A 26352-nucleotide genomic window follows, 5' to 3' on the forward strand; every position below is an offset into this window, starting at 1 on the left:
AGTCATATGAATAAATAAATAAGCATATGTTTGCACAAAATGAACAAAGAGAAGCGACTGGTATTACCAAAAAACAAGATATAGTATAAAGTAGCAGCGTGGACCTGGCGCTATTATAGGCAAACAGGTCAAGAGAGCCCAGAAACAGGCCCACGGGAATCTGATATACAACAGTGGAGGCTTCACAAACCAAAGAGAAAAACTGCATGCGCACCAATGACGTTAGGATAATTATATCCCCCCAAATATCTTCCTATCTTCACGTAACAAATACCAGACTGCTTAAAAACCTAAACAAAAATTTTAATAAACTTTATCAGAAGACAACATAAGAGAATATCTTTATTAATCTTTGGTATAAAAAGGTTTCCAAACACAAAACAAAAACCATAAAGGAAAAGACGGATAAATTCAACCACATAAACAATAACAAACTTCTTTATAACAAAAGACTGAAAGAAAACATTTTTGACACATAAAGGATAAAGAATAATATCCACAATATAGAACACCTAAAAATAAAATTTAAAAACAAATAGCATAATATATAAATGGGCATAAGATGTCCACAATTCAAGAAAAATCCAAAGACCAATAAAAATATGAAAACATAACCCCGCTAGTAATCAGAGATGTAAATTAAGATTTTTTTAATTATAATATTATGTACAGAAGAGTTTACAAAACACATCTATAGTTTAAAGAATAACTGTAAAGCAAACCCTATGTAACCACAATCCAAGTTAAGAAACAGAGCACTGCCAGTATATTAAAAGCCTCCCAATCATATCCACCTTCTGTCACTAGCACTCATCATTTTTGTGATAATTATTTTCTTGATGTTCCCTGTAATTCTAGTACGGTTGTGAACTGCATAATGACGTTTTGGTCAACAACAGACTGCATACGCAGTGGTGGTCCCATAAGATTAGTACCATATAGCCTAGGTTTGTAGTAGGCTATACCATCTAGGTTTGTGTAAGTATACTCTATGATGTTCACACAATGACAAAATTTCCTAACAACACATTTCTTAGAACGTATCCCTGTTGTTAAGCAACACATGACTGTATATGCTTCCTAGTCCACATATTCACACATTTCTCTAGGGCAATGGTTGTTTCTTCAAGTATGATTTCTGGACCACAAGCATCAGCACCACCTGGGAACTTGTTAGAAATATAAACTATCAGGCTCCACTGAATTCCTACTGAATCAGAAACTTTAGGGGTGGGGCCTAGCAGTCTGTTTTAACAAGCCCTCCGGGTGATTCTGACACACAGTCAAGTTTGAAAACCACTGGTCTAGGGTAAGTGTCTAGGAGTGGTATTGCTGATTGTAGGACATGCTATTATCTCCGAAGTGGTTCTCCAATTTACACTCCCACCACTAGTAGAAGAGTTCCCACTGCTCCATATCCTCACCAAAGGTTTATACTGTCAAGTTTCATTTCTGCCAATTTAGTCGGTATAAAATTCTCTCTCATGGTTTAGTTTCTATCCCATTAATGACCTTTTTTGTATGTTTATTGGTCATTTAAATTTCTTATCAAATGCCTGCTCAGGTTTTTTGGTTTTTTTTCTATTTGGTGTTATCTTAGTGATTCATAGTTCTTTACTGTATATTTTTCATACCAGTTGTCTATTCATTATATGTTTTGGTAGGTAGCCTCTAAAATGGCCCCCAATGATCCTCACATCCTGGTATACATGCCTTTGTACAATCTTCTCCCCTTGGGTGTGGGCTGGACTTACTGACTTGTTTCTACCAAACAGAATATGGCAGAGCGATAGGATGTCACTTCTAAGATTAAGTTACAAAGACTGTGGCTTCCTTCTTGAAAAGTCTCTCTCACTCTCTTCTGCACCTTTCACTCTGGGGAAAGCCAGCTGCCACGCTGTGAGGTGGCTCTGTGAAGAGGCCCATGTGAGTGAATGTGAAAGTGGATCTTCTGAGGCCTGCCGCACCCACACGAGGGAGCAGGGAAGCAGGTCCTCTTTCAGCGCAGCCTTGAGATAATGTAGACCTGGCTGACACCTTGACTGCGGCCTCATGAGGGAGCCCTGAGCCAGAACCACCTCACTAAGCTACTCTCAGATTCCTGACCCACAGCAACTGAGGCAAATGTTTGTTGTTTCAAGCTGCTAAGTTTTGGATAATTTACTACACAGAAATAGATCACTAATACATGTGTATTGCAAATATCTTTTCCTATTCTGTGCTTTGTCTTTTCAGCCTCTTAAGGGAGAGGGTCTTTTTTTTTAAATAATGGTTTTCTGTTTGTTGTTTTTTTCTTTCTGCGTTTTCTCCCCAAATCCCCCCAGTATACAGTTGTATATTTTAGTTGTGGGTCCTAGTCGTGGTACGTGGGACGCCACCTCAACGTGGCCTGATGAGCGGTGCCACATCCATGCCCAGGATCCAAACCAGCGAAACCCTGGGCCACCATAGCAGAACACAAGAACTTACCCACTCGGTCCCGGGGCCTGCCCCGGGAGGGGGTCTTAATAAACAGAAGTTTAACAGTAGTTTCTTTTTTTTTTTTTTTTAAGATTTTATTTTTCCTTTTTCTCCCCAAAGCCCCCCAGTACATAGTTGTGTATTTTCAGGTGTGGGTCCTTCTAGTTGTGGCATGTGGGATGCCGCCTCAGCATGGCTTGATGAATGGTGCCATGTCCATGCCCAGGATTTAAACCGGTGAAACCCTGGGCCACCAAAGTGGAGCATGCAAACTTAACATTTGGCCACGGGGCTGGCCCCAGTAGTTTCTATTTTTAATGTAGTAGAATTTATCTATTTTTTATGGTCTTTCCAGCCTCGTTTAAGAAATTCTTCCCTGCCTTGAGCACATATCATTATGCTCCCTTTTCAAAAAAGCTTTCTGAGATTGTCTTCTTGTATTTAATCTTTAATCTCCTAGGAATTGATTTTTATGCACAGTAAGAGGTGAGGGTCCAACTTCATTTATTTAATACCGTAAGCAAGTATTCCAGCAAGTGTATCCTTTCCCAACTAATTTGCCATGCAGCATATGTCCATCCACGTAACCCTATATAAGTACATAAAATTCATCAGCAACCTCTACCTATTCAGTATCACTTGTTATTTTGTTATTCATCTTCCCTTTTCTTTCTACAGGCCCCTCAGACACCCGACAGGCTGGGCCTCAAAACCCATGCCTGTGGGACCCTCAAAGTCACCCCGTCTCTCTCCTAAAGAGCGTGGTCACTGCTCTTGACACCACTCAGCAGCAGATCCCCCTGTCCCTTTCTAACAAGGCTGTAATCCAGTTGGCATTCTTAAAGATCTACTTAAAGAAAACCTGTCCACTTCTAGGCTTCCTCCTGTTAAAAGAAATTAACAAAAACTAATTAAAGAAAATGTAAGAAAAAACTCATATAACCAGAAAAATTTTAAATATAAACATCAGATAATAAAATTAGAGTGATAAGTTTACTGGTAGTCCTGGCACTCATCTGATCTTTGGAAGCAGTCTTTTAAAAATCCTAGGTATTAGTAGACGTGAATTCAAATGGATGGGAGACATGTCTCATATTCACCAAGGTAATAACCAGGGCCAAGTAATGCCTAGCATATAACAAGTATTCAAACTTGCTGACTGAAAAATTGGATTAAAGAAGTCTTCCCGACTTACTGTTCTTTAAGAATATCTTGGCAATTCTTGCCTCCTTTTACTTCCATAGAAATTGCTGAATCAAGTTGTCAAGTTTCACAGGAAAATCTACAGGGATTTGGATTTCAATAAATCTACCGATCAATTTGAGAAAAACTAACATTTTTACCATACTCAGCCTTCCAATCCAGTCTTATATGTGGTATGTAACTTCACTTACGTAGGTCTTCTTTTATGTTTCTAAATAAAGTTTAATTGTTCTTCTCCATAAAGGTCTTACACATTTTAAATACTTAAAATTCAGTTTACCCCATTCACCTTACTGATAGAACATAAACCGCATCAACATTTGATAGAAGGGAGCTCAGGAAATGCACTGTATTTCATCACTTGAACAATGTTAAAGTAAAGAAAAATGTGAAAATTGAGGTGCATTTTACAATCAACAGCATATCATGGTTAACTGACAATATTTTATTGAAGAAATACAAAAATAAATAATGGTGAATCTTAGAATCAATGACATCTTAATTTTTCCTAATTTTTACCCCACTGATAATGACTGATAATGATTTTTGATAAAAAAGATGCTCTTTTTATTTCAATCCTTTGAAATCTGTTGAAACTTGTTTTATGACCTGGTATACAGTCAATTCCACCCCCTCCAAAATCCATATATGCTTGAAAATGATGTGTAGTGTGCCAATACTTGGTGCAATGGGTTCTGTACATCCACTGGGAAGGTTGTTCATTGTGTTGTTCAAATACTTTATATCCTAACTAACCTGTCTGCTTCTTATATCAATTACTGAGAGGGATTTTTTTTTTTAGATTTTATTTTTTTCCTTTTTCTCCCCAAAGCCCCCCGGTACATAGTTGTATATTCTTCGTTGCACGTCCTTCTAGTTGGGGCATGTGGAACGCTGCCTCAGCATGATTTGACTAGCAGTGCCATGTCCGCGCCCAGGATTCGAACCAACTAAACACTGGGCCGCCTGCAGCCGAGCACGTGAACTTAACCACTCGGCCAGGGGGCCAGCCCCTGTGAGAGATGTTTTAAAGTATCCCATTTAGACTGTGGATTTGTCCGCTTCTTGTAGTTTTGTTGGTTTCTGCTATACATATTCTAAAGCTATACATCAGGCTATGCTATATTATTACGGTTATTATGGTTATTAAATCTTCACAGTGAACTGATGACTTTACATTTTGAAGGGACTCTCCTGATTGCCAATAACGCTTCCTGCCTTAATGTCTACTTTGCCTGATATTAATATAATGGTACCATATTCTCTTTGTTAGAATATGCATGCTATACTTTTTACTTTTTTTCTTCCCTATGCTTAGGTTCCAGATGCATTTCTTATAAACCCCCACACAACTAACTGTTTTTTAATTCAGTCTAACAATCTTTGGCTTTTAAATGAACCATTTAATCCATTTTGTACTTAATGCAATTGGTGACGTTTTGTTTTGTTTTGAGGAAGATTAGCCCCAGGCTAACATCTGCTGCCAATCCTCCTCATTTTGCTGAAGAACACGGCCCCTGAACTAACATCTGTGCCCATCTTCCTCTACTTTATACGTGGGACACCTGCCACCGAATGGCTTGATAAGTGGTGCATAGGTCTGCACCGGGGATCGGAACTTGTGAACGCTGGGCCGCCAAAGCGGAGCACGTGAATTTAACCACTATGCCACCTGGCAGGCCCCTGGTGGGCCCCTGGTGATATGTTTAGATTTAAATCTACCCCTCTTATTTTGTGCTATTTGTCCTACTTATTCTTTCTTCCTTTCCTTTCTTGCTTTCTTTAGTATCATTCTTTACTCCATTTTTCTCCTCTCTCAGTTTATATGTTATAAGACTAGTTTCTACATTTTTAGTGGTTACCCTAGAAATTCAAACATGTAATTATCAAAGTCAAGTCAATTAATACCTTTTACTTTTCTCACAGAAAATACAAGATGTCAGAACACTGCCTTCACTTGCCATGTATTTTGATTATGGCCTTATTAATATTTTATACAACCAATGTATACTTCAACGCATCCACATATTTGCCATTCTTTACTCTCCATTCCACCTTGCACCTCAGACCCTTATAGAGAATCTCTCAGTCTAAAGTGCATCCTTCATAATTTCCTTTAGAAAGGGCTGAAGGAGTTTGTTCAACTAAATTTTTATTGTACTTCCATCCTTGAGGGATATTTTTGGTAAGTATATAATTTCTAAGTATAAACTGCTTATATTTTGAGAATATACATGATATTCTGTTGAGAAGTCAGCTGTCAGTCCATAGTTGCTCCTTTGAAAGAAATCTTTTTTTCCTCTGGCTGCTTTTAAGATTTTTCTCTTTTTATTTGGGTTTATGCTGTTTCACTATAATTTGTCCGGGTGCAGATTTCTGTTTATTTATACTGTTAGAAATTTATTGAGCTTCTTAAATCTATTAACTGGTTTCTCAACAGATCTAGAAAATTTTCAGTGAGAGAGATCTTTTCAAATATTACTTCTGCACCATTCTCTCTTTCCTCTCTTTCTGGAGCTCTGATTAAATATGTTAGATGTCACTCTATCTTCCATGTCACTTAACTTCTCTTCAATATTTTTGATCGTTTTGACTCTCAGTGCTGCATTCTGGAAAGTTTCTTCTGCCTTATCTTCCAGGTAGCTAATTCTTTCTTCAATTACATATAATCTGTCAAATCTCTCCTTTAGGTGTATTTGGCACAGTTTCATTTCTGGAGTTTCTATTTGTTTTTTTCCAAATCTAGTAAGTCACTTTTTATGGGCTGGCCCAGTGACATCAAGTTTGCATGCTTTAGTGGCCAGGGGTTCACGGGTTCAGATCCCAGGCACGGACCTACACACCATTCATCAAGCCATGCTATGGTGCCATCCCACATACAAGATAGAGGAAGACTGGCAGAGATGTTAGCTCAAGGCCAATCTTCCTCACCAAAAAAAAAAAAAAAAAAAAAAAGATATATCTATTAAGTCACTTTTACAGTCTCTCATCCCTGATTTTCTTCAAATTCATCTTCAATTCTTTAAACAAATAGCAACTGTTTTAAATCCATTTGATATTTGCAATATCTGAGAATTTTCTGGATCTATTTCTGCTCTCTATTGTTTTTTATTCATCATGCCGTTTGCATGCATGTTATATCTTTCTTTTTAGAAAACTTTGAGGTATATACACATAAGGAAAACCACAGACATATGTCAATTATATCTCAATTAGAAAAAGAAAATTACATAAATTTAATTATATTGCTTGAAGAATTCTACATACATATATCACCTAATTTTGTTTGGTTTTAACTAAGCCTACATACTTGTGAAAGTGTACTATTCACTGCCCTTAAAAAATTATTGGCAGCAATTCCCTGAGAATGAAAGGTCTTTCTCCACAGATGATTTGCCTTTCCTTCTGCCAGGCCTTGTGAGTACTACCAGTCTGAAATCAGGAACCATGATAAATGGCTTGAGGGTCCCTGGACCACCCAGGGAGGAAAAACCTAAGCTGCCAACCAGTGTGAGGGGCCGAAACCATGGTCACAACTTGAACAATTTATTTTTCTTAATTTCCTTTTTCTTCCCCTACTCCATTCAAGCCCACAATACCCCAGATAGTTGTGTTTCACCCTTAACTTAATCATAGAATCCTTGGGGTACCATCGTAAAACAGAATTGTTCTCCTTTTTGACTCTCACTCTAGATGAACTCTAGGCCTTGACTTCTGTCCTCTTCACCCCATAAAGTCCACCAAAACCAAAGCCCAAATTTGTACAGATTGGCAACTGCCCTTAGGGCAAAACCTATTTCATCCTCTACTTATTTCTTCAGATTCCTGCTTCTTCCTAGAATTTGGCTGGGCATCTCTCCACCACCTTTTCAGCTCAATTCCTTTAAGATTCTTAAAGATAACTTTTCCAAGATTTTTAGTTGCTTTCATCAAAAGGGTTGGTCTGAATAACCCAGTCTGCCACTACTGAAAACAGAAATCAATTTCCTCTTTTCATAACAACTATTTTGTAACACTGTCTAAAATGAAATGCATAGATAACTTGCCTAAGTACAATTTTAAAAGCCAATACTCTAATTGTACTTTCAATCATATGAAAGAAATAAATTTATAACAAAATAATATTTCAAAATATGTAGGCAATTACTACCATAAACAACATAATGAGGGCATCAGATGATTGCATCTGTATGTAGAAGCACTGTGACTATGGTGGCTACAACTGTAGACTGAGGGGAAGAGTATTTGAGTCACCAATACTGTGCAAGTGGCACTGCCATCAATTATGTGATTTTCTGACATGGCAAAAAAACTCTTGATAAAGTTCTGATTGAAAACTTTAATATTCCTCCAATTTACATGATAACTGAATTCCTGAAACCTTCAGTGTATATTAAAACAATGCCTCATACATAAAACAAGTTTCTAAGCTCAGATCATTATGTTCACTTTTTTCACCTACATCAAAGTACAATAAGTCATTCTAAGTCATGAGGTTATTTGAACAATTCTTAAATGTGCAGATCGTCCTGAACTCTGTGGGACAGTTGACTTCCTTGGTCCTTGCTCATTAAATGCTAATAGCACCCTCTTCCCCCATCTTTTTAACAACCAAACCACCACCAGCGTTTCAAAACTGCCCTCTGAAGAAGAACTGCCCACACTCAGATCCACCAGCTGCAGAACATATAGAGATACACCATCGAGTTTCCCCTTCATGGAAGGAATTGCTGCTCAGCTGTGAATACAGTCAGCAGACAGCCTCTAAATGTCACCTCCTTCAAGGTCCACCTCAACTGCAGCCACATCCAGTGACTGAGCAAGGAGGGGTACAAAGGCCCAGTCATTTTGGTGCAGTGTGGGACACTAACAGGCAACCCTCCCTTCAGAGTGCCACAGTGATTGGCAAAGGTTTTATGAGGCTTGCATCACAATTCAACTTTGTCCTCTCCCAAATCCTGCATCTTGCCCCTTCCTTTGACAGGTGTTGATTCCTAACAAACATCTTGCACTGCAAACAACGTCTCAGTATCTGCTCTTCAACTTCTAACAGTGTCCTAGTGCAATATCTTACTAGCAAGTTTTTCTCTAAACATTTCTAAACATTTTTTGTTGTTTGACCTCTTCCCATCTTGAATGCACCTACAAATCCTTACCAATTCAATCATCCTGAAACATCGCTTTCATCATTTTTTCTTTTAAATCTCCACTTTCATTCCACTGCATACAATACATACATACAATGAAATCTGAAAAGTTCAAATTTCTTTCTGGGGCTGGGCCAGTGGCGCAGCCGTTAAGTTCACACGTTCCGCTTCTTGGCGGCCCAGGGTTCGGCGGTTTGGATGCCGGGTGTGGACATGGCACCACTTGGCATGCCATGCTGTGGTAGGCATCCCACATATAAAGCAGAAGAAGATAGGCACAGATGTTAGCTCAGGGCCAGGCTTCCTCAGCAAAAACGAGGAGGACTGGCAGTAGTTAGCTCAGGGCTAATCTTCCTCAAAAAAAATAAAATAAAATAAAAAATGGGGGCCGGCCCCATGACAGAGTGGTTAAGTTTGCAGGCTCCACTGCAGTGGCCAAGGGTTTCACTGGTTCAGATCCTGGGTGCGGACATGGCACCACTCGTCAGGCCGCGTTGAGGTGGCACCCCAAGTGCTACAACTAGAAGGACCTGCAAGTAAGATATACAACTATGTACCAGGGTGGTGGAGGGGGGATTTGGGAAGATAAAGCAGAAAGAAAAAAAAATTGGCAACAATTGTTAGCTCAGGTGCCAAACTTTAAAAAAGAAAAAAAAATTTCTTTCTGTCCATCACTATTTTCCACAATCCAGTCCCATCCAATTTAGCCAAATTTTATTTCATACAATTCACTCAAATATAATCAGAATGTTTTGTTCCTTAAACAAAACTACCGTATTTATTTCCTACTCCAATCCTTTGTAAATTCTATTCCCACTGCCTATTACATTCTTTTTCCTTCCTTCTACCTGCCTAGGATAAATGCTAACTTCCATCAACCTCATTAGCCTATAATACCTTTTCACATCTGAACTTCTCCAGTGTTTACTGCTCTCCACCATCCACTCTGGCACTTCATCACATACTGCCATGTGCATGCTTTGTCTCCTCAGTTGAGAGTGTTATCTTTTAGAAGCCTTTTTTTTTTTTGCCTCCAAATGAAATCTTAAGCACAATTCCAACACATTAACTTACAAAGTAGAACTACTTTGGATGAAGGAGAATTTGACTCGCTATCTGCTACAAGCCAGAACCTGTCAGTTTCTTCCCTGCCATTCCCTACCCCTCAGAAAGTCCTTGAGGTAACCTTACAGTATCTAACTTTTGAGTCCTACAAGGGAAAAAAGAAAACACCCTCTAGCTTTACAAGACTAAAGAACTTAGTGCTGTATAAATCAATATAATTCTGAAAACAAACTGGACAGCTATGGTTAAGAACGAAAGTCTAGGGGCCGGCCCCGTGGCCGAGCAGTTAAGTTTGCACACTCCACTTCAGCGGCCCTGGGTTTTGCCAGTTCAGATCCTGGGCGCGGACATGGCACCACTCATCAGGCCATGTTGAGGCGGCGTCCCACATGCCATAACCAGAAGGACCTAGAACTAGAATATACAACTACATATTGGGGGCTTCAGGAAGAAGAAGAAGAAGAAAAAAAAAGATTGGCAACAGATGTTAGCTTAGGTGCCAATCTGAAAAAAAAAAAAAAAAGGACAAAAGTCTAGAGAAGAAAACTGCCATATTCCAGGTAAGTGATAACTATTTGGACAAAGAGTACTGGAAAAGAATGCAGTCATTTAAGTAACAGTAAGTATTATTGCTAAGCAGTGAGAAAATAAATATGAATTCCCACACAAGCCTCAACTTTAGGAGTCTAGAGCTGCACTGATCAAGGTAGCCACTAGCCACATGTGACTACTTAAATTTAAATCACAGTCATGCGTCGATTAACGACAGGGATATGTTCTGAGAAATGTGTCAGTTTCCTTGCTGTGTGAACATCATAGAGTGTACTTACACAAATCTGGATGGTATAGCCTACTACATGCCTAGACTATATGGCAATAATCTTATGGACCCACCATTACATATGTGGTACGTTGTTGACTGAAACGTTGTTATGCACCATATGACCATAATTAAAATTAAATTTAAAATCCAGTTCCTTGGTCCTACTATGTGCAATAGCCACATGTGGACATACTGGACAGCACAGAATATTTTTATCATGACAGCAAGTTTGATGGAACAGCAATGGTCGAGAAGGAACAGATGGATACCAACAAAAACTATAATAGAATATAGTATGTAAAATGATATAGGTATACTTTGGAATGCTATAAAAAGCACAAAGCAGAGGCACCTAACTAGGCCTTGGAAAGAAGTTAAAGAAAGCTCCCTACAGTATGTGAGCTAAGTCTGAAAAGTTTCGAAGAGTGGGACAGGGTAGGGGTGGGTAGAATCTATATTTCAGGCAACAGGAAAAGCATAAGCAAACACAAGTCAGATTTGGAGAGTGTTTGAAAGAAAGTAAGAAGATAGCAATTGCTTCCCTGTTCGGTATAAATGTTAGATTGCAATGATGGGGTTGCTACTTTACATGAACAAAACAATAAATATTCAGTAAAATTTCAATACAGAAAGGAGGAATATTTAAAAAAAAGAAAATTAGTAACCAGAACTCTCCAAATTTAGCCTAAATTCATAGCAGGATAATGGCAGATACTCCTTGAAGAAGTAGTAATTCATGTTCTATTTCCCAATGATTCCACGTCTGTGAGTCAAAATGAGAATGACTCATAAAAATTGTTAAATTGCCTTGGCAAATTACATTAAACTCTGATCTGAGGATCTGCACCAAAAAGTTAAGAGACCCACATGCTGCCTGGATGACTGATAAAATAACTTAATATCGCCTATCGATTTTACTGTTTGTCCCTAATCCATTCACTCTCACATGCTCCTCAACAACTTTAACACCTTCACTTCTTTCCTTAAAACATCATATCCCCAAGACTCACTCTTAGCTGATAACCTTGAATCTTACTTCGCCAAAAAAGAAAAAAAAAAAAGCAACTGGAAGAGTACATGTACAGACTTCCAGCATCAAATCTACCTACCTTCAGCATCTGTATCAACATACTCTGCCTTATCACTTATTACCATAGACAATGTGTCCATGCTCCTATTGAGAGCCAGTCCTTCCTCCTGTACACTAAATCCCTTTCCCCCTTGCCTCTTTAGGGGCAACTGCTGGAGACAATTGCTCCAGCAATTCTCCCTCTCCTGAAATCATTGATATTTTACTCTCTAAAAATGGTTCATTCTTATCACCATATACTCTTAATTTTTTTTATCATTAAAAAAAAAATTCCTTGACACCACCTCCCTCATCCTTTTTTCTGTTCCCCTTTATAGGAAAATTCCTCACCATCTTCACCCCCTCTCCTATTCTCCCTTAAAATCACTCAAGAGTATCTGTGTCAGCACCTCACCTCAACACTCTGTTCTTGTCTAGATCACCAATACCTCCACTTTAACTCCAAGGATAAATTCTTAGTTTTCATCTCACTTGACCTAGCAGCATTTACAAAACTGACCACTCTCTCCATTAACTTTTTTCATTGTATTTCCTACCTCATGGTTGCTCCTTCTCAGATTCCTCCTCTTTTCTCCACCCTTGGCTCTCTTTTTCCTATCTATAATCATTCCCCTAAAGCCCACATCAGTCTCACAGCTTTAAATACCAGCTAAATGCCCAAATTTAGGTTTGGCTAACTACTAGAACAAATACACTCAAAAGGCATAAGGACTCAAATACAATGTAAACTCATTTCTTACTTATTTAATAGTATTAGCTGGTTGAACAAGTTAGCAACGTGGTCCTTATCCATGCAGTATTCAGGAACACAGGCTGATGGACAATCTACCATTTACATCACATGGCTTCCAACTTGCCCTAAGGATCATCTCTATTCCAGCCAGCCAGAGGGGAAAACAGAACAGAGGATGTTTGTGTGGACCAGACCTGGAATTGGTGCACATCACTTGTGCTCATATATTAGCCAGAACTTAATCACATGACCACACTGAACTACAAGGGAGAAATGTCTAGCTGTATACTCAAGAAGAAAATAAGACACAGATATGGCGAACAGTCTATGCCACTGGACATCACTCCCAAAATCCGACTCATATCCAACTGCTTATTCAACATCATAAACAGCTAATAGATATTTCAAATTTTACATGCCCGAAACTGAATTCCTTAATCTGTGCCTTCTCCTTCCCCACTGACATCTCTTTCTTGCACACCTCATATTCAATCTATCAACAAATCCTGCCAGTTCTACTTTCAAAACATCCAAAATCTGACCACTTCTCAATACCTCTACTGCTACCAATCTGGTCTAAGTCATTGCCTAGATGACTGCAAGGGCCTCCTCCCTGGTCCCCTGAATCTACCCTTGCACCTTTACAGTCTGCTTTCTACAGAGCAACCAGAGCAGTCCTGTTCATGTCACTCAACTCTGGCTGCTCAAACTGTATGGCTACCCATTTCACTTAAAGCAAAAGTCAAAGTCCTTACAAATGGCCTTTGGTCACGCTCCCACACTTACCCCAACACCTCTTGGATTTCATCTCCTACTACTCACTTCCCTTTTTCAAGCCACTCCAGCAACTTTGGCCTCCTTGCTGTGCCTTGAATAGGCAAGGTACATTCCTGACTCAGAACCTTTGAATTTGGATCTTCCGTTTGAAATGCTTTTCCCTGACCTCCTAAAAAAATCTTTGCTCAAATGTTACCCTTCTCAACTAAGGCCCTACCCTGATTGCCCTGTTTTAAACTGCAACCTACCCCGCGAATCTTACCCTGTTCTACTTTCATTTTTCCATATTACTTATTACCTTCAAACATATTATATAATTTTGTGTGTGTGTGTGTGTGTGTGTGTGTGTCTGTCTGTCTGTCTGTCTGTCTGTCTGTCTCTCCCCACGTACCTCCCCTCCACCCCCTGCCCCACACATACACTTCCACCAGAATGTAAGCTGGATTTTGGTATGATCTTTGTATTGTTTTCTTTGCAAATGGACTCGTAAGCACCTAGATTACTACCTAGCATAGAGTAGACACTCAAATATTTATTGAATACATGAATACCTATTGTCTTACACAATGACTCAATATAAAAGTCATCACTATAGTTTTGCATAGATGACAAGGCAAATGGTGGACCACAGCCTTAAAAATGCCAAAACACAAGTCCTAATGCTTACCATTTTTCCTATAAAGCCATGAGACACATTCTTTCTACTATCATATTAAAAATTTTACCTCTTTCCTATGAAATGCTTACCCAAAATGTCAACTTCATGCTGTTTTTTTTTTTAAATTGGATGGTAGTTTACAGATAACTTTAAAGGAATGTAGTCAACATTCAAATAGTTCTACTAAGTCAACCGTCAGCCCCACATTAAGAACTGCTAGAAGTTTTTAACAACTAGAGCCCTGTGCTAAGTATGTCAACAGGCATTCTAACAAAATGCTATAAAGATTTCTGAACGGAAAATTTTGAATATATTTATCTTTTGTCTTGAAAGATCAGCTGAAAAATAGCACTACTATAATTTTGTGAAGGCTTTTACATATTCACCATCTCATTTTATTCTCATACCACTCCTATGATCCACTTCTAAGTTCAGCACATAGCATGAGGAGGAGGGGAGGAGGATCAAGAGCTGCCAGTGAAAAGCAAGCAGCATATGAATGGGTATGACACAGAACAGTTCTATGACTATGATTAAACTGTCCTCTCAAAGAGTCATCCATGATAACCAATAACCAAAAGTTTGCTTCACAAATACACACACAAACTTAAATTAAGTGTCAAACTCAGCAGTAGAAAAATCATCTGCAATAGAAGAGTTATCAAAAACTTACACTGAAGGGGCTGGCCCCGTGGCCAAGTGGCTAAGTTCGCGCGCTCGGCTGCAGGCGACCCAGTGTTTTGTTGGTTCGAATCCTGGGCACGGACATGGCACTGCCCATCAAACCACGTTGAGGCAGCGTCCCACATGCCACAACTAGAAGGATTTACAACAAAGAATATACAACTATGTACCGGGGGGCTTTGGGGAGAAAAAGGAAAAAAATAAAATCTTTAAAAAAAAAAAAATTACACTGAACTAAATTCTCATGTATAATGAAACTTAACTTGAGATTGTGTAACTCACTGTTATTATGAGAAGACACACAGGAAGAATATATGGGTGGAATATTTCAAATGTAGAAGCAATCACATAAAAACTAAAAGGCAATGAACACTTTCAGTGGTTGTACAATAGGAACATAAGGACTGTACTGAATTGTAACCTCTTCCCTATCTGAAATTCTCTGACACTACTCCCATAGAAATACAGTAACAAAATATGTAAAAAAGCAATTTTTAGTTATTTAGGAATAAATAACAATACTACTTTACCTTTTTTAGTAAAAAAGTTATAAAGGAAATGACTGTTTGGTATCAACAGAAAAGACAAGATGTTTTTATAATGAGAGAGAATTACATTACCTTCATACAAAATTACCAGAAATTATGCTAATAAGAACTCTTTAAAAACAATCATACCTATTTACAACTCTTAAATTAATTATTTTTTTCCTTTAAGCTACAGAGAAATTCCTAAGTAGAGACTATAAATTTTCAAACAGAGAAAAAAAGATTAGACCCAAGTTGACAACACAAAAAATATAGGTTCTAATAACTATTTACAATGTTACTGCTTCAGCTAGTGATCCTTCTTTAATATTAAAAATACATCTACAACCCCAAACAGAAATTTATTTTGCAAAATGCTATAATGTTGAAAATACAGTTTAAAAATCCCAGGTCAACAGAGGAACAACCCCAAGCAGTATTTTGGGGGGGGGGGGGGGGGGGGCGAGGGGAGGGGGGCCGGGAGGAAGATTATCACTAACATCTGTGCCAATCTTCTCCTGTTTTTTGTATGTGGGATGCTGTCACAGCATGGCTCGATGAGCAGTGTGTAGGTCCGTGCCTGGGATCCACACCTGCAAACCCTGAGCCACTGAAGTGGAAGGCGAAAACTTAACCACTACGCCACCAGGCCAGCCCCACCATAAGCAGCATTTTAAACTGTTTCAAAATATCCAAAAGTAAGTGACTAATTCAAATCACCCTTAAATTTTATTTAATTTAAACTGTTCTAAAAATAGAAAGTCAAATTTCTCTGGTGTTATTAACTTAAAGGTTATATATTTAGTGCAAGAAAACAATACAAAACACAAATAGAACATTTCTCAAACACAAAGTATGCATTACAATAAGGAGAATGCATACCTTTTATTTTTTTTAACACTAATTTTGGAAAAACAGTTAAAAATAGGCTGCAAAAATGTTGTTTTTCTCTCCCTGAAAGCACAGTTTCAAAATCTGCAAGGCAGCCATTGGAATAACAAACCTTATAACATAAATGAAAGCCTGGACAGTACCTACCCTCCCAGTTGTCACATGGCCCTGGACTGGCCAGGTATTCAAGACGTATGCTCTGTGAACATGTTTCCTGATTTTTTGTTGAACTCAAGTGAAAATCATGACCAAAAATAAATCATTTTATATTGTAGGAAAGCCCCCCAGGCTAAGCAGTAAAAAGCTATCACTGGTGTAATTTAAAACAAGGTGAAGGGTCCTATGGGCCCCAACGAAAAAGGTAGAAATATGACCAAGAACCACTGTATGTTTATCCTTGGTAAAAACATAACAATATAATGATGTCTCTAAGATTAATAAAGGTACTAATTCTGGAACATCACAGGACATGACAAAGGCTTCAAATGGAAGAACTCTTACAATGAAGATGGAGAATAACATAGTTAGCATTATAAACTAGTATCTTCCACCACCTGACTGACATTTTCAGCAACTCTTTTGGTGAATAAACATACCATAGTCACTTTCCCCCATAAATATTTTAAGTACAGTTAATATGTTTCCAACATGGTAAAAAGGACATTATTGACTTTTTGGTGCAAACTATTAGGATATCTCTTTCATTTCTCATAAAGAAATTAATTTTGGAAAAACCATGTTTTATCTGCCACTTTTCACGAACCTCACAACCCAATTATTCAAGATGGGGTGTATGAACTATATACTGCAGTGAGTCTTAAGCCTTTTTTGAGTAGAAGACACTTTTAGAATTAAAAGAAAATTATGGACCTTCTCTCTCATTAGTGTAGTAACACAAGGAAGTTAAAAAATCAAATTTTAGGGGCCAGCTCAGTGGCATAGTGGTTAAGTTTGCACACTTTACTTTGGTGGCCCAGAGTCTGCAGGTTCGGATCCTGGGCGCAGACCTAGCACCGCTCATCAAACCACACTGTGGTAGCATCCCACATACAAAACAGAGAAAGAGTGGCATGGATGTTGGCTAAGCGACAATCTTCCTCAGGCAAAAAGAGGAGGTCCGGCAACGGATGTTAGCTCAGGTCCAATCTTCCTCACACACACACACACACACACACACACACACACACACAAAATCAAATTTTAAAGTTCTAAAAATCCTATGATCTGGATCTACCTAATTTTAAGACTTAACTATAAAAATACAGTAATTAGGACAGTGTGGTAGTGGCCTAAGAAGAGACACATAGATCAATAAAACAGAGTACAAAACTCACACTCATAATCAATAGATGTCAATCAAGGTACTAGGTAATTCAATGGAAAAAGGTTGGTCTCTTCAACAAATGTGAAACAACTGGATATTCATATGAAAAACAATGAACAAACCTTAACCCCTATCTCACAATATATACAAAAATTCACTCCAGATGGATCATAAACCTAAATGTAAAAGCTAAAACTATAAAATTTCTAGAATACACAGGAGAAAATTTTATGATCATAAGTTAGGCAAAGATTTACTGGATAGGACAGAAAAAGCATGAAACAAAAGAAAAACTGATAAACTAGACTCTGACAAAAACAAAAGTTTTATTCTTCAAAAGACACTTACGAAAATGAAAAGACAAGCCACAGACTGCGAGGCAGGTACAAAACACAAATCTAATATAAAGGACTTGTATCATATATATATATATTATATACACTTGTAACATATATATAGCACTCTTACAATTCCATAATAAGATAAACACTGAATAAAGAGATTTAAATGGATACTTCACCAAAGAAAATATATAGATAGTAAATAAGTACATAAACAGATGTCCAACATCATTATTTATTAGGAAAATGCTAATTAAAAACCACAGTGAGCTTATACTACATCCCTCCTAGAATGGCTAAAACTAAGACTGACAATACCAAATGCTGACAATGATAAAGAATAACTAGAACTCTCATGCATTGTAGGTGGCAACACCAATGCAAATGCTAACCTAACCCTAACCCTAAAGTGGCAGAAAAGGTGGTAGTTTCTTTTAAAGTTAAATATATATCTATGATACAACCTATCAATCCCACTTCTAGGTCGTTACTCAAAAGAAATGAAAACCAATGTCCACATAAAAACTTAAACCCACATGTCTTAGCAGCTGTATAATTGCTGAAAACTAGAAACAACCCTACTATCCATCAATTGGTAAACGTATAAATTGTGGTACATTCATACAATAGAATGAGCAATAACAGAAACTAATTACTGATACATACAACAACATAGGTGAATCTCAAAGACATCAAACTAAATGAAAGAAGCCAAATACATAAGACTACATACTCTACAACTTCATTTATGTGACTTTCCACAAAGGCAAAACTAGAGATCAGACCAATGTTTGCCAGGAACTGAGGGTGGGGGGAGGGGACTGCATGCAAAAAGGAACTAGGGAACTTTTGGGGATAATGGTAATGTTCTATATTTTGATTGTGGCAGCAGTTACAGGACTATACACATTTGTTAAAATTCATCAAACTGTACATTTAAAACGGTACATTACAGTATATGTAAATTATATCACAATATACCTGGGTTTTTTTAAAAAGACCTCCAAACCACACCTTAATTTCAGTACCTCAAATATGATGTAATCAGTCTCCCTTAGACCAGAAGTCTGAAAACTTTGGCCCTTGAACTAAATCTGACCCACCATCTGTTTTTGTACAGCCCCCAAGGTAAAAATGGTTTTTACATTTTTAAATGGTTAAAAAAAAATCAAAAGAAGAGTATTTTATGACACATGAAAATTATATGAAATTCAATTTCAGTGTCCATAAATAAGTTTTATTGGAACATAGGCACACTCCTTTGTTTAAATATTGTCTATTAGCTACAATGCCATTGTTGAAAGTGGGACACACAGTAGTTAGCCCACAATGCCTAAAACATTTACCATTTGACCTTCTACAGAAAAAGTTTGCTGGTCCCTACCTTAGACACAAGTTGCTGAAATTTCCTACATAGATTCTTACACTCGGTAAGATTCATGCCAGCACAAATCCCTCTTCCATACATAGCAGTTCTAAAATTTTTAGTCATAAAACTCTTTTTCAAGGAAACCAACATGTAGAGCAGATAAATGAATAATTCTAATAAAGTGTAGGAAGGCTAAACAGAGCATTGAGGTAACCTCTGAAGATCTTGAAACTCCCAAACCAAGTGTTTTTCAAACACTGTTGCAACCAACTGCATTGTCTATCTAGTAAACCAATTTATGACTAGCACAAAAAAAGAGAATTGAGTAGTAGAGAAAATCAGAGTGCATCATATCTAATAGGGTTTCATCATTCACTAAGTTTTTCACTAAATTATCTGAGTACCTATGTCCCAGGTACTGTTATAGAAGATGAGGATAAAAAATGTACAAAACTGACAAAAACTGCTTTATGTATGTATGTATGGCGGCAATTTAAAATTTTTATTTCTTACAGTGGCAAAGTGTTTTTAAAAAATTGTCCTAGAGCTCTAGAGTAATTTGAAAACCACTATCCTATGGTACATTTGTCCCAAAAGTGCTGTCAGTAACTGCAGCTATATTACAAGAATGAAAATTATGTTTCATTTGATGTTACAGAGCTTCCAGAAGGTATAAAGTTAATTGAGTTCAGAGCAATTTTTATATTCTGTATCGAGGGCATTCCTAGGGCCAAGAAAGGAATGCAATGTTACTGAGCATGAATTTCCCTCTATATGCATAGTCTTGATATGGGAAAGAATAAGAATAATAGCTTTTTAAGCCCAAGAGAAAACATGGAAACCAAAATAATCTCAGAGGGTAGAGGGGAGAAAAAAATAATTGCTTAATGTTAGGGTGGAGGCCATATTAAGAGTTTCTTCTGACTACCATGCTAATTATGTATGACAGTAAATTAGGTTCGTAGCCAAAAGAAACAAAAATAAAAACTCCCTCCCAGAACATGCCAATGCCTCCACCAAATATTTTAAAAAGGAATGGAACAAATGAGGCTATATTTTTGGCTCTTACATTAAGTTATCTGTAACATTATGACTATGAAAGCACTGTTTAACCTTAGAAAACAGAAAAGCTCCTAAACAGGCTATCCTATTCTGAATTCAGAAGTTCTATAATTATTGCTGATTCTGACTAAAGAATAACCAATGCAAATGAAACAGACAAAGAGAATGAGTAAAGGACTTAATTCAACATCCGAGGAAGACAAAATCCAGTAAGTTACTGACAAAAGAGGCATATTTTAACGACAATCTGAGGCAGTAATATAGGAAGCATAGGAACACACTGGATTTCCTAAAACAAGCAGATTATGACACAAAATGTTCACTAAGTACTCAGCTAAACTAATATCAGGGTGTCAAAGAAAACAAAATGCACTTTTGCAATTCTAAAGAAGAAAATAACTTCATGATTGGAAAAAGGAAAAAATACTTAATTGCCTCATTCGTCAAAAAGGTAAACATCAGGTCTTAGAAAATGCTAAAAAAAAAACAATGTAGCCTGCTCCTTCTCTCTCTTCCCCACCACTCACAGAACACAGGTTTCCAGTTGTTATAAAGGATCGACTTCCTATTCATCCTTATCAGGAAACTAAGGGACAGGGAATTGAGAAAAGTCAGACTTCTCTAGCTTGTTATCCTAATATAATTTTTCTGGCCTACTATCCAAATACGATTAAGTCAAGTTTGCTCTCAGGCTTACTACATTCAAGGATTCAAGCACCCAGTAGCAACCTTCCTTTCTTATCTGTTTACTGACAATCGATTCCTTTAATAGCCAGAATATATGTGACTTATATCAGATAATTTTCTAAATAAAAGGAGAGCTGAGTGAATGCCTAAAGGAGGAAGTTCATTAAATTAGGAGAGAGAAAGAGTTCAGAAAGGCAACACTAGAAATACCAAAGACAAAAAGCTATTTTATAGTTTTGCCTAACAGGCATGTTTTGTCCACCTTCAAATATCTATACACAAGTATTAACAGCAACAGCCAGAATGGCACAAGCACATACCTTAGTGGGACTACCACTTTTAGGAGTATGATTTAATCCAACCTGATTTGGCATGGTTCATAAGGATGCGTTTTAATACAGTGGACCTCATTATAAAGGAGATTCCATCCCAGAATACTGCTTAGTCAATGTATTATTATAATTACACAGCTTAACTAAGATTGGTGATAAGAGATCTTGAGCCACAACTGGAAGGACCCACAACTAAGATACACAACTATGTACGGGGCGGGGGTTTGGGGAGATAAAGCAGGAAAGAAAAAAAAAAAGACTGGCAACAGTTGTTAGCTCAGGTGCCAATCTTAAAAAAAAGAGAGAGAGATCTTGAAAATAATACAATTTTAATTGTAATGCAATTATAAGAAGCTCCCTTCTACAGAAACACAGCACAAGAAGAATAGCTAATAAATATCACACCCTGGTATAATGCATATTTTTTAAATAAATGTATTTATTATACCATATGGCCATATTATCCCACATAAGCCACATGGTCACAGAAAGAAAATAACATCAGGGAAATATAAGTGGCAAGAACTAAACGTTTAATGCCAAAAGTATAAGTACATTCATTTGATAAATATTTAATAAGCTCCTGTCATTTACCAGAATATTCTATTTTGAGCGTCTACAAAGTAACACTTACAAATACAGGACATGAAATTTGGTCACTTGCCAACATGATTTTAAAAACTAAATCTACATTCTATGTTCAAGATACTCGATAATAAACAATAAAAAAAAATCAGAAACAATCTACAACCTACTATCTCAAAACTATAATTAGTTAAAAACAATCACAGTATGTCTAATGATATGTAAAAAGTTTTGCTATAATGTTAAGTTAAAAAATATTACAAAATCACATACATTGTATTATACAAGCACAAAAAAGTATTGGAAATACATTAAAATGTCTATACTAATTATATATATATATATTTTTTAATATTGGCACCTGAGCTAACAACTATTGCCAATCTTTTTTTTTTTTTTTCCTGCTCTTTCTCCCCAAATCCCCCCAGTACATAGGTGCATACTTCAGTTGTGGGTCCTTCTAGTTGTGGCCTGTGGGACGCCGCCTCAGCGTGGCCTGATGAGCAGTGCCATATCGGCGCCCAGGATCTGAACCAGCAAAACCCTGGGCCAAGGAAGCAGAGGGTGTAAACTTAACCACTCGGCCACGGGGCTGGCCCTATACTAATTATATTTTAGTGGCAAGATTACAGATGATTCTTTTTACTTTTTATACTTATAGCTTTCAAATTTTTCAATAATGAATGTGCTTTCCCTCTGTAATTAGAATTTTTTAGGGCAGCTAAAACTTCCTTCTGAGAAACTCTTCTTAAAAATCTGTTTTTTTTATTGTCAAAAATATTTACACAATATTTTTTATTGTGTAAAAGTCACTTTACACAAGCACAATTTTTCATTTCTTTCCATGTGCTTGGCAATTATATAATTTTAAGTGCATATAAGGAAGACAGATCAATTAAACTATCACAGTACATTTCAGTTTCCCCTGAATTAACAATACCAATTTCAAATTTAAAATTATTTCTTGGAGGAATTTTTTCTACCATCCCTAACAATGATATCTATATTCAAAAGAGACCCATTTTTAATAATTTATTATTCCCCCCTTCCCTCCAGTCAAATACATTTATTATCAATCCTATAAGGAAATACAGAGACAAAACTACTATTCATCACTAAACAGTAAAACTTGGGTGGAGGCGGCAGTGGGAAACACTTAAATTAAAATTAGTTAAGAGTATTCTTATAGTTTCAGGAGATACCAATCTACTTTCCAATTATCAGCAATTTAAAATAAATTCATCTAGCCTAGAGGTCCTCAAGCATCGATACAAGAGAACTGCCCAGGAAATGTACCAAATACAGAACCTCATGGCCCCAGCTCTCACCTACTGAATCAGAATCTTCAGAGGGTAGAGCTCAGACAATCTGGGTCTTTCAAATAAGATAGCTGAGACTGTACTTAACAAAAGCTTTCTCTACATCATTGCAAGCTGTTCTAACAACTCTGAAATAAAGTTCCCAATGTAAACAATGTTATAAGCAGAGAAACAAAGACAGAATTCAACAAAACCACACGGACTACGGAGCAAAGTAAGCCTAGAGGCACCTGTGCCTGGTAAGACAAAGGCATATCCGATTCATGGAACAAACAGCAGATGTGACCCCCTAGTATGTATCCATTAAAAACAATGTATCCTAAAAATAAATTTCCATGTCAACGGAACAAAACTGTTTGTAAATAAGAAGGAATGTGGAGGTGTAGGGAAGACAAGAGGAAGCTTCAGCAAGTTAACTACCAAAAGCCAGGAAACAAGGCCAAATGAATGGTAACTGGGGGCAAGGAAAACAGAATAAACTAGGAAATGGAAGAAGGAAAGAGCTCCATCCTTAGAATCCAAGAAGTTGGGGGAAATGAAGATGTTCGAGGAAACTGATCTGAGCAGAAGTGCAAACTAGAAACTAAGTAAGAAGTGGTGTGATTTTGTTAAAGAAGGAAAAAACCTAAGAAATTTAGATTAGATCAAATGATGGTACAGGACAGATATGACTCGGGCACAGACGGAGGAAAACAAATATTACTGTGAACAAACTGATACAGAGTAGAACAAGCATATTGGATGGATTTCCAAAGTAAAGATGATGAAGCAGGAAAAAGAGAATTGCACAGACAGAAGAAACAATGAGACGTGATGAGAATTAGGAAACAAAATATAAGTAAATAGTAGGAAGAAAGAACTTTGAGCAAAGTCAACAGAGTAAGTCACGTTACCAAGTCATTAATTGTAAAGTACAATTATTATACCATATATGCTCATTATTTGTAAAGTATGATAACGTGTATTATTTTATGTAATAAAACACGAAATACATGTAATAATTTTTACGTAATAAAAAACGAAATGTAAATAATCTGACATGGCTGTAAGAAGCTGAATAATGCAAAAACAGGCGGAGAGAAGCAAAGACTAAAGAGGAAAAAGCGGGAGAAAAAAACTGGAACAAAAAGGAGGGCAAGAGAAAGAAATCAAACCTATTAAAAAATGGGTAGGAATAAATAAAGAGGTGTGAATGCACAACGGAAGAATAACCAAAAAGTGCCAGTAGTACAAGTGAAACCTGATGGAATCTTGACAGCTTCAGGATTCAGAAAGTAAGTAGCTCCAAAGCGTCCTGGAGGATTTGTGAAGATAACAGATAACAATGATAGAGAGCGGTGGAATGATGTAGAGGGCCTCAAGAGGACTAGCGCGAGAGAAGCGCACAAATGGTCTTAAGTAGACCTGAGGTTAGAAGGCAGGCAGGTCCGGCAACTGGCAAGTGAGCCGGGCGCCAGACGGGAATAGGATTGGGGGGGGGGGGGGGGGTTTACCAGTCAGCGACAGAGCACTGACAAACATTAGGAACGGGGGCCTGAGACTGGGATAGAAAAGAGAGCGGAAACAGTGGGATTTAGGGCTGAAAAAGCAAAGAGTAAATCAAAACCATCCGCTGGTTAAAAAAGGTGAAGAGAAATCCCCTAAACCAGTAGAAAAGTGGAAGGAAGGGCAGCGGCCTGAAAAGGGGGCCAGTCGGGGAGAGCACAGAGGGAACGATGCGCTCCATCATCCCCATGACCACGTAGTGATCACACACAACAGTAACTCGGGCTGGGGTCCCGGCCGCGGCTACTCACCTACATCTTCCACCTGGATGCCGCTGCCCCCCTCCCCTAACCCCTACCCCAAATAACGAAAACGTCTAAGAGATGCGAGGTTGGCTACCTTCAGCCAGCCGTGACCTTCTCGGACCGACGCTGAGTCTCGCCCCCTACTGATAGCCTCCTGCTCAACCACCGCTGCCCGAATCTGGGGTGCAGGCCAGGGAAACCCCCCTGGGCCATTGTGTGTGTTTACGTAGCGAGGAACCGCATGACGGAGAGGGGCAAGGGGGGATGCCCACTCCCACCCCGCACAGCCCAAAGTAGAAGGTGGCTCAGGGCACCAGAGCCCCCACCGCCACCTTTCGCCAAAATAAACACCAGTCAACCGAGCCCGGAGACGGCAGGGGTGCAGGGCGCGCCGGCACTCACCTCCTCGGGAATGGCAGGGTCCGCGGCCGACGAGGCCGCGGCGCCGGCGCCGGCCTCCGGCTCCATGTCCCCGTTGAACAGAGCCTGGCCCTGCTCCGCGCCGCCGCCGCCGCCGCTCAGCGCCGCCATCTTATAACCGAGAGCCGGGGCCGGAGCGACCGCTGCTGGGCGGGGAGGGGGAAGGGAGGAGGAGGGCGGGGGGAGGCGGAGGTGGAGGGCGGGGGGCGGCGGGAGGGACAGCCCGGGCGGCGCCGGCGGCGGGAGGACGCCTGGGCCACCTCAGGAACCGGCCCGCGGCCCCAGGCGCAGACGAGCCTGAGGGGATTGGGGGAAGGACGCTAAGCTGGGGGCGGGGGAAGGGGGCGGAGACGAGTAGAAGTCGCCGCGGCAACGGCGTCACCCGCGTGTCACGGCCGTGACGTCACCCGGTGTACGTGACGTAATCCTAGGAGCGCCCTCGCGCCGTCGCCACAGGAGGGTTCCTTCCCCTCCTGCCAGCTCTCGCACTCGGTGGTGTCCTCGGTTCCGCTGTTTCCATGGCTCCTGTTTCCTCCTTTATTCTCTTCTCCATGTCCTAAGCCTGTTCTGTAGTGTGGGATTTACTAGAAGAGCATGGGGGTTGTTCGAGGAGAAGTTGAAATCCTAGAGGGAGGAAGCCGGGGAAGCGCATACCACTTGTGTTATTTCCATTACAAGGAACGACTCTGTGTCATAAAAATAAGATCTGAAACTCTCAAGGTTGAAACAGCCAAGCAGAAGTTGATAGAAATATATTTAGGCAGAGCTAAATTATCAGAACGATGCTTGTATCCTTTTCATTAAAGGATTTGGCCTGTTAGCGTGGGTCTAAATGGAAATCTAAAAGCTTTTTGTTTTTATCGTTGAGGAATAAAATGTTTTCTTTTAGTGTATTTTTCGTTTTCCAGATTCATTCAACAAATGTCAATCTTTCGCTTTCCATGTGTAGGGCCTACACAAGGCACAGAGCATTCTAGACGTGTGAAACATCAAAACTTTAGTCATTTTTATTTTCAAGAAAAATTATTGAAAATAACTTTAAATACTTTTGTGCCTTTCGTAAAC

The 26352-nt window shown here is 38.6% G+C and overlaps 1 protein-coding gene across 10 annotated transcripts in view; it reads right to left on the reverse strand.

The window, feature by feature from the left end:
• BRAF (B-Raf proto-oncogene, serine/threonine kinase) overlaps positions 1-25661 on the reverse strand; it is a 148234-nt gene extending 122573 nt beyond the window's left edge. For 3 of the 10 annotated variants that reach the window (XM_070266012.1, XM_070266013.1, XM_023639837.2), the window contains exon 1: positions 25270-25633. In XM_070266012.1, coding sequence (XP_070122113.1) covers positions 25270-25398 — 129 coding nt within the window. In that variant the 5' untranslated portion in view covers positions 25399-25633. Of the gene's footprint in view, positions 1-24961; positions 25138-25269 lie in introns of those variants that run through there. The other 7 variants (XM_070266009.1, XM_070266008.1, XM_070266010.1 and 4 more) reach the window with 4 other exon arrangements.
• Positions 25662-26352: the final 691 nt, after the last annotated feature.

The sequence above is a fragment of the Equus caballus genome, chromosome 4 (genome assembly GCF_041296265.1).
Source record: "Equus caballus isolate H_3958 breed thoroughbred chromosome 4, TB-T2T, whole genome shotgun sequence".
NCBI classification, from domain to species: domain Eukaryota; kingdom Metazoa; phylum Chordata; class Mammalia; order Perissodactyla; family Equidae; genus Equus; species Equus caballus.